Raw genomic sequence first — 9771 nt, forward strand, 5'->3', positions numbered from 1 at the left:
AGAGAGAAGAAGTCTCTAGCTACTAGCTATGGACTCGTAGGTCTGAGGTAAACTACTCACACTTCATCAGAAGGGTAATGGTGTTGATGTAGAAGCCCTTCGTGATCGAATCCCCCTCCGGCAGGACGCCAGAAAAGTCCCCTAGATGGGATCTCATGGGTACAGAAGGTTGCGGTGGTGGAAAAGTGGTTTCGTGGCTGCCCCTGATGTTTTTGGGGTATACGAGTATATATAGGCGAAGGAACTAGGCCAGGGGAGCTCCGAGGGGCCCATGAGGCAGGGGGTACGCCCTACCCCCTGGGCGCGCCATCCACCCTCGTGGTCGCCTCATTGCGTCTTTGACTTCTTCTCCAAGTCTGCTTATTTGCTTCTGGTCCAAGAAAGATCATCGCGAAAGTTTCATTCCGTTTGGACTCCGTTTGGTATTCCTTTTCTATGAAACTCTAAAACAGGCAAAAAAAATTAGAAACTGGCACCGGGCCCTCGGTTAATAGATTAGTTCCAAAAATAATATAAAATAGCATATTAATGCATACTACATCCAAAACAGATAATATAATAGCATGGAACAATAAAAAATTATAGATACGTTGGGGATATATCGGCTCGCGCAATCTCAACGCATCTCGCAACCGGCGCCCGCTCGATACGTGGCAAAAAAGGCGGCGTGGAGATCGAGGAGTCCCTCTCCACTTGTCCCGCTTACCGCGCCGCACCCTAACCCGCACGCTTCTTCAAATTTTGAATCCCGTGAAATCCGGGTGCGGCGAGTCAATCGATCGTGCCAAAGATACCCAAATCCAATCTGCTCAGTACCATGTTACATATTTCACTCAAAATTCTATAAGCCAGAATTAATCAAGGCGGCTGACGAAGGATTAAATACTAAGCTTACTGTCAGACGCTACTGAGAGAGTGTCTCCGGGACATTGAGTCGGGTCAAAGACAACTTCAATTCTTCTTCACTCGGCCCTCGATCCATTCGGGGGCTAATGACGATGACATGTACGTAGGGTAGGATCTTAGGCCTGACCTACATGCCCTTCCCAAGGACACCACACAAGAGGCCAAGGCCTACGAGGACAGAAATAAGATACCGACTGGAATCATCACAGAGTGCAACTCACGCGACAGAAGATCCACTCGGACACGCCAATTCCACTCGACCGTCATTATACACTCGAAGTACAAGAATTCACTCGAAGGACAGAAGGCCCAAGGTCACCTATAGATAGCAACCGTCGGTCATTCACTCCGCCACCATAAAGGTCATTAAACACGGGCGTTACCAATAATTTACGTGGCTTTACTCCCTCATTGAACCCTTGTGTAACCAAGGGCTGCAAGGGGTTGGCGCACTCTATATAAGCCACTCCTCCCCTCTGGCACAAGGGTTCACACCCCCTGTAACTCTACACGCCAATCAACAAGCCTCTGAGGCACCGAGACATAGGGCTATTACCTCCTCCGAGAGGGGCCTGAACTCGTAAAACCGAGTGTACAACCTCGCCGTAGCTAGGACTCTGCCCTCTCCTACGTACCCCCTATCTCTACTGTCAGATCTGTTCCCACGACAGGCAACATGGTATGAACTTCTTCTCTTTGTTCCTATGCATTTTGTGTCCTTCGCTGTTACATTTTGGCCTTCACTTTGATTGTGTAGGCATTCCAAGCTTTGGATGCCTTTAAGACCCGGTATGCGAACAAGCCATTTACTCTCACCCATTGTTGGACGCTTATCTAAGATTGCCCCAAGTTCAAAGATCAATGTGCCGATCTAAAGAAGCATGGAGGGTCGGCGGCCGTGGCTAGGGATGAAGATGGAGTGAAGAGGCCTAGGGGCAAGACAAACTCGAAGGTGGACGAGAAGCGTGATGCGGCATCCTTCTCCTTGCAAGAAACTTTGCAACGCACGATGACCCAAAAGGAGTAAGGGATCAGAAGAAGCGCCAAGAAAAAGAGGAGGAAATGAAGGCCTGCATCAAGCTCCGAATGAAGAAGATCGACATGGAGGTGGCCATGAAGAGGAGGAAGCTCGAGATCGAGGAGGCCGTCCAAAGGAAGAAACTCGAGACCGGGGCCACCAATGCAAACACCAGAGTAAAAGAGGTGGCACTAGCTCATGACCGTGGCCTTGAGCAAGCGTCCCCGAAAATAAGAAGTTGGTTGGAGAAGAAGCAAAAGTAGATGCTCCATCAAGATAATTGAGTCATCTTGTGTGCGGGGATGAACGAGGAAGACCCACTAGACATGAAACATGGCCGTTCTTTGTGCGCTAGCAAGTATGCCAAGTGATTATTTTGTAGGCTGATACATGTGCTGGCTGCTGGCGCTCTAGCCGGCATGAACTAGGGGGGGCTAAATTTCTGATTCTATTTTCTTTGCAAAACATTACGCGGCCAGACGAAAATCCATTAGTCAGTTGGGCGCACGGCCAGTGCAAATGTACAAATGCCGGAAACCCAGCGCAAATATACAAATGCCGGACACAGCTCCTTACCCGACCTAAATATACAAAATCCATACAAAATTGACGTTCGCTCGGGTCGTGTGTTGGAGTTGACCTGGGTCCTCTGTGCCTCGTCGTGTGGGGGCGTGATTGAATCGTCATCGTGTCTACAGGTTAGGCCTAGAAAAAACTGGTAGAGTTTTCAACAAGTTTGGTCGAAACAAGTGGATTTACAGAGTGACCATGGATGATCTGATGCTTGACTGAGGAGTGAGGACTGCTAGCTCTAGCTAATCTACGTGTCGAGCTCCAGGGGATCGGGGGAAGAGGAGCCAGCAGCCGTCTTCTTCTTAGCCGCCGCCGTCTTGCTCCGGAACGGCCGGCACGCCTTGACACTGAGGTCGACGGCAGCCGCAAGCGCGAGGAACATGGCTGCGTCTTCCATGCACATGACGTGCCGCGCGGCGAGGTGCACCAGCGGCGGCCTGCTGCTCGTCGCCGCCTCGCCCTGCACGCTGCAGCTCATCACGAAGCCGCCGCCCGCGCACGACTGTCCCATGCTCGCTGCGCAGTACGACGACGACGTCGTCTCCGACGCCACTGCGTCCTCCGGGAGGATCGACTGTCTGTCCATGTCGATGGAGAACTCCCCGCCCTTATCACAGCTCAGAGGCGTCTCGGACACGAGTACGCACGCGTCCCGCCGCTCCGGGAGGAGATGCAGCCGAAGGCACACGGCGTCCTTGCCGCCCGCCGGCGCAGCGCACTCCCGCCACGCCTCCAGCCGGCCCCACGGCTGCCAGCTCTCCGACGATCCCGTTGTGTCGGCGCGGACGATGAGCCACGCGCCTGGGTTGGACCGCGCCACCGTGTCGGAGCCCGTCGCCGGCACGAACGGCGTGGCCATGAACGCCGCGGCCACGGCGGAGCCGGACAGGTCGTGGATCGCCACCTTCCAGCCCTTCCTCTCCCTCCTCCTCCCCGCCATCTCCGTCTCCTTCTCTTCGCCGCTTCCGGAGCTCGACCAATACTTCCCGCCCAAATGATCCGGCTGCGACGCCCTGCCAACACATCAGTGATCAGACATCAAGAACCTCATCAAGCTTCTGGCAATTCATTGTGTTCGGAGTTTCATATCATAGCAGTGTCAGCAGCGGAGCACTCACCGCCTCACGTCGCGGATGAACTTGCAGCTAAAGATGGGCTGGCTGGCGCCGCCATGGAGCTGGACCACCTGCGGGTTCAGCGCGACCTCGTCCTCGAACCGGAACACGTACCGAGGGTCAGCCTCCACCCTCACTCTCACGTGCAGCTCCGCCGCCCTGCCGATGCCCGTCCAGCCATGGCGAAGCAGCACAGGCTTGCCGTCGCGCCACTCCGGCCCGACATCCACCCTGACAGCCCCGACCAGCCGCCGCTTCAACCCGACGCAATGCCCGCCGCCGTCGCGCCTGCTCACGTACACAACGATCTCGAGGTACGGCGGCTCCGGGGTTCGGAACCACCTCGACGTCGGCAGCGCCTTGAGGCCGGGCTCGTCCAGGGAGAACACCGCCGCATTCGCGTGCGGATCAAGATGAAACTCTGAAGAATTTTCCAGAGGCACCGGAGCTAACTGAACCGGGAAGCCTCGGAGCCGGATCTCGCAGTGGCAAGCCTTTCTGGCACTTGCGCCGGGGAGCCTCAGGCCAAGCTGCCCGACTGAGAGCCTCACAAATGTCTGGGGATCCATGGTGTGCGTCACCGGAAATTATCTGGCTCCGCCTTGTGCTGAAATTTTTGGGCATATCCATGCTGTCAGAGTTAATATCAACGTGCTACAGCAGGGAATGAAATCAGCAATAGATATACAATGATTTTACAATTTTGCATTGCTGATGATAAAGCTAGTACACATGCCATTACATAGTCCAAATGTCATCAAACTTTTTAAGAGTGTATATATTGTAATACCCAACAAACTTTATTATCTCAAGCCCATTTTCTCACCGGTTTTTCCTATTTCTCGGTCGGCGGGAAATTCTAGTTTCACCCTCACCAAGTTGTAAACTGAACCCAGAATTTGTAAAAGTAACTATTATGCACGCGTGACTTTAGCATTAATACGCCATTCCCTCCTTCCTAAAATATATGACGCACTTGATTTATTTTTTCTAGTCTTCTGTTGAGATTTATCTAATCCATGTAATTAGGTATAATCTACGCTTGTAACAGACATGTAGTTTCCTGCACACACCCCCTTCTCTTGAAACGGATGCTTCTGTCCGACGTGTCCTTCCTAAACATCGCGACTGTGCGAAGCACCTGAGGTATATATATGTAATTCATCGATCAATGAAGACACCCATTCATTTGTCTCGTTTTTTTTTCATGGTAATACGTGTCTCATTCATATCATAAAGAACAAAGTAGAAGTCACGTAAAGACTGACATGACAAAACTGAAAAGATAGCAGAACATCTCTGAGCTTGACACCAACGCACGTCACCTGCCCCCGGCACCACCATAGTAGCCACCGAAGAAAAGAATGACAAATCACCTTCTCACCCGAGCTCGACGCGGCTCCATCGCTGATATGCAACTTTGCGGACCTCCAAGGTAGCTCACCAAAAGTGAAGCCCTTACCGTTGAACGAATCAGACCGGGGCAACACCCCGGACACGCCATCGAACTCCAGATCTAGCATACCACCACGACTAAAACGCCGAAGGAGGAAACCATATCTGCCATTCACGAACCACAAGCCCAGCACATGCTCCGTCTTCCAGATGTCGTCGATGCAGACCACAATCTGCATCCGCTCCTGGACTACCTCCCAAACTCCGCGCCGACGCTGGAGCAAACGCCGTCGCAACGGCGGAGCTCGAGGACACAGGTCCACCATGAGGATGCCGCCGCCGCCACGCCATCTTTGCTTGAACAGACTGGTTTCCAAATCCATCCCCAACAATAGGACCGATGGCCTCGTTAGGAAATGATCCGAAAAATCTTTATTCAGCGTTGTCATCATCACCGCCGAAGCAAAAACGATGAACAACCTAAAACCTAGACTACGAGAGAGTAAAAACGATCCACATGCGTGAATCCGGCGACCCCCCTCACCACCGACGACCGAGGTCGCCAGCGGAGGGGAGCCGCCGGAGAGCGGCGTTGGAAGACCGGCCTCCCCTGGCGGCGGCTAGGGTTCCAGCCGCCAGGGACAAGAGGAAAACTGGGGTGGAGGCGGAGATGATGATCATTTGTCTCGTTTATTTCTAAACACGTTATCGCATAACTTTGAATCTAATACAGTATACTACTATATTGACAACAATAGAGGACACAAGAGGACATACATTAGCTCCCCTTACAGTTGGAAGGAATCAACGGCCAGTATCATACAGACAAAAACACTTATATACTGTACTGACTCGTTATTTGCATAAACAGAACATAGAAAATACAAACAATATTACCATAAAAACACCAAATTATGATATAATAATACTCCCTCCATTCCTTTTTACTCCGCGTATAAGTTTTGGTCAAAGTCAAACTACACAAAATTTGACCAAATTTATATTAAAAAATATGAACATCAACAATACTTAAACTATATAATATGAAAATACATTTCATAGTGCATTTGAAAATGTTGATTTCATATTATGAATGTTGATACTTTTTAATATAAAGTTAGTCAAACTATGCAAAGCTTGACTTTGACCAAACCTTATATGCTGACTAAAAAGAAACGGAGGGAGTACAATGCGCAGTGTATAATACTTCCTTCGTCCCAAAATAAGTGTCTCAACATCAGTACAAATTTATATCAAGGTTAGTACAAAGTTAAGATACTTATTTTGGGACGGAGGGAGTATTAATTAGGAGAGAAACAAGTTTCTCCCACATGACTTATTTGGCAATTATCATGGATGGAGCACTAAGAGTAAAATGCTTTCAGGCTAATACAAACTCAAAAACGAGCAAGATGTTACAGCCAACTGCTCAATTGGCACAACTATAAAATTGATCTTCCTAACCAATTGATTATCCAAAAACAAATTGATCACCAAAATTAATCGTTGTAGCTGTTTCGGACTCTCGCCTAATCGATACAGCAAAAGTCTGAATCAAACAGTCTAGACACTTTTAGTCATCCAAATTGATTCATCAAACATCCGAACATTCGAAATCCCACAAACCAGCATCAAACTAGGGAGGTTGGAGAGTCCGGATGTCTGCCACGCGGTACCGTGACAACTTGAACCACAGAGAAACCCCTCTCCCGTCGTGGTTGTTCTAGAACCCTTCGCTCCGTGTATTCACTCTGGCTTGACAGGTCAAAAGACAACCCACATTCTCATGGCGTGGCAACCGAGAGACCTACTATTAAAGCGCCCGGCCGCGAATGCAAGTCCTAACATCCTCCTCGTCAAACCCGCCCCACGCCACTACACCACCACCGGACGCCACCATGGGCAACAAATCGGACGCCTCCAACTGATGGTTGATGAGCGGCTATCCGGGGAGCTCCGGATCCAGTTGGCGCTGCCGCCTACGGTATCCGGGCCACTTATTGCGGAGAGCTCTGTTCAACATCAAGACGGAGCGGATCTCCTCGGACGACGAGGAGGAGATCCGTTCAACGTCAAGCCCTTCTCATCGCTGCTACCACGGCTGATGATGAGTTCACGCGGTAGATGGAGATCACACTCCAACAGTCACTGAACAATCATGGTCCGATACTATCGGCCCCTCTGTGAAACTACGATGGACAAATCGGACACTGCGTGAAGGAGGAGCCCTTCCCGCCATACAGCCACAACGTCTAGATCGGACGTAGTGTGGAGATGACCTCCCCACCGCACCCCACGTGAAGGAGGAGCCGCCCTCCCCGCCACCGCTAGGCGGGCAATAGGTGGCGGTCGTTTGCCGTGAAAAAGGAGGACCAGTCCTCCGCGCTGGCGAATCCACACCCGCGCGTGGAGTACTACCTCCAAGGTGCTAGAGCCGGGGTGTGTCCTCCTTCACGGCCAACAAATGCCTCACTGAGGTGGTGCACCGGGAGCAGCGCATTCAACTCAAAGGGTGGTGTTCGTGAAGAGCCAGGTGGCGCCTACTTGGGTACTCGTGGAGGCTTGGAGCATCAGGCGGGCCAAGACGATTGAGCAGTCGGGCGCCCGTCGCCTGTGCCGGCTCAACGACAGGCTCCTCGAAGTGTGGCTCGTGTAGTCCGAGCATGTCGCCTTCATCTGAGTCGTCAATGTCGCCGAAGACAAGCGGCGCAAGGTGGTGAAGGATACGGCAGGGCGTCTGGGCCGCGAGCACCCCACAGCGGCCCGGCTGGGATGCCGCGGTGCCTGGAGAACCTTCCGCCACTGGCACGACGATGATGATGGTAGGCATCGGAGCTACCGACGGCCTTAGAGGCCATGCTTATGAGGTCAGCTTTCGGTACCTCGCCTAGTTTAGTTTAGTTTAATTTAATTTGAACTTGTTAAATTTTGTCCGATTGGTTGTAAATATCCCAAACTTTATTAAATTTCATTTGTTTATCTTCAATTTTGCTTGTTTTATTGCTCTATTCGTTTGAATGGGCCAGACAAAAAAATGGGATCTCCCTCTTCTGGCGCTCCTGCAGGCGACAGGGGAGGCCACCCGCCGCCGCCGGCCCTCTTCGCCCTCCTCTCCCCTCTCGGCGGCGTGGCGCAGCGGGGTCCCGGTGTTGGACGTGTGTTGATGGACGCGTGTAGGGTTGTGGCGCTGTCTGGCGTCATGGTGGCGACGACTACAGTTGGGCCTGGCAAGGCCTATGCATTGACCTCTTCTGAAGATGGGATGGCGAAAGATTGTGGCGATGGATTCTAGAGCGTGCGCATGCGGTGCTCGATTAGGGTCTGCTAGACCATTTGGTGCTCTCGGCTCGCCGTGGGGCGGCCTGCTGAGGCCACCGGATTAGATGGCTTGCATGGATGCACCAATGCACTTCATCAGATTTGCAGGTGTAGCGATTGAGGTCGTCATTATGGTGGGCTTTGGGTCAACTCATGTATCTACTTTGTGAGACTCCCTTGAATAATTCATACAAAAGATGGCTGCATGCATCATTTTGCTGCAGATACCAGAGTAACCCTCTTTTTTGAGAAAAAAACATTTGATTTCCACTTATGGATGGTCGATGCCTAGTCCGCTGTGTCAATTTGATGATCCGCGTCGGAGATGTCCTTACTCCCAATCTCGCTCGGAGGATTGAACTCAATGGTGTTACTAAGATAAATAAGGCGAAGCAGAGCCCAACCTTTTTCCTTCCAAAGGACGAAAATGGAGGGGAAAGGAGATAGAGAGGACGAGTTGGTACTACTACTACGAGCTGTGATGTGCTACTGGGGATTGGGGCCCCTACTCTATTTTTCAACCTTTGATCTTTATTCTCTCTTGTTCCATGGTGATCATCTCTAGAAGAAAAATAATAAAGAAGCCGAAGCCCAGATCCCAAGCATATCCAGCTCACATCCAAAGCACAAAATCAAAACCACAGAAAGTAACCAATAGAGTAGTAGCTAACACAAAATCACTCTGAAATCAAGAAAGAAATCGAGCTGCACCTGTCGTCGAGAGTAAGCCTCGGTTATTCTTCTTCCTCGCCCCCAAGAAGCAGCAGATCGACCGAGCACTATAGCTCAGCTACGCTACAGGCAGCTCCTCCTCCGTGGCTGGTCGACGACGCCGGTATCCGGCTCGCCTGCAGGCAACCCATCGGCGACCCCGGCGCAATTCATGGCCGCCGAAGGCCGGATCGATCCAAGAGGGAGAGGACAACGAGCAAAGTGGAGCTAGATAGCGAAGAGCAAGAAGAGAGCGCTGCTGCTAGTAAGCTATAGAGAAGAGAGGGGATGGGGACGACGACGACGACGACCGCGAGCACTTATAGTACCCTCGGAGGAATGCTATTCATTGGCTTTAACTAATCAGTGGAGTAGGCAGGCAAGGCAGATCAGGTGGACGGGAGCTAGCTACGGAGGAAGCAACCGGTGATTAGTAGTACTAATGGAGCCGCTGATTGGACTTCTCGTGGATATGGGGAGGTGTAGCGTACGTGATGACGGGCGGTGCTAGCTGGACTCCATAGCTCCCACTTGCGACTTCGCTTTCAGGACAGCCAGGCATTGAGCAGCGACCGGCTTCAGTCAATCTCAATACGGAGGTCGGGCATCTACAAGACTATTATCGACCGGATGGGAACCTTTGGAAGCTAGGGTAGCTGCACCCGTTTTTTTTTTTAAGTAATTGCAAAAATGGGCGAAAATCACGAGTTTTTAAAAAACTTGCTCAAGCGTTAC

General features: G+C 51.4%; 1 protein-coding gene across 1 annotated transcript; it reads right to left on the reverse strand.

The window, feature by feature from the left end:
* Positions 1-2391: 2391 nt before the first annotated feature.
* Positions 2392-9471, reverse strand: LOC119323284. The gene is made up of 3 exons (XM_037596889.1): positions 9037-9471; positions 3616-4219; positions 2392-3510 (listed from the first exon to the last, which is right to left on the reverse strand). Exons 2-3 carry the CDS (start codon positions 4179-4181, stop codon positions 2745-2747), a joined length of 1332 nt encoding a protein of 443 aa, XP_037452786.1. The 5' UTR covers positions 4182-4219; positions 9037-9471; the 3' UTR covers positions 2392-2744.
* Positions 9472-9771: the final 300 nt, after the last annotated feature.

The sequence above is a fragment of the Triticum dicoccoides genome, chromosome 6B (genome assembly GCF_002162155.2).
Source record: "Triticum dicoccoides isolate Atlit2015 ecotype Zavitan chromosome 6B, WEW_v2.0, whole genome shotgun sequence".
Taxonomy (NCBI): Eukaryota; Viridiplantae; Streptophyta; class Magnoliopsida; order Poales; family Poaceae; genus Triticum; species Triticum dicoccoides.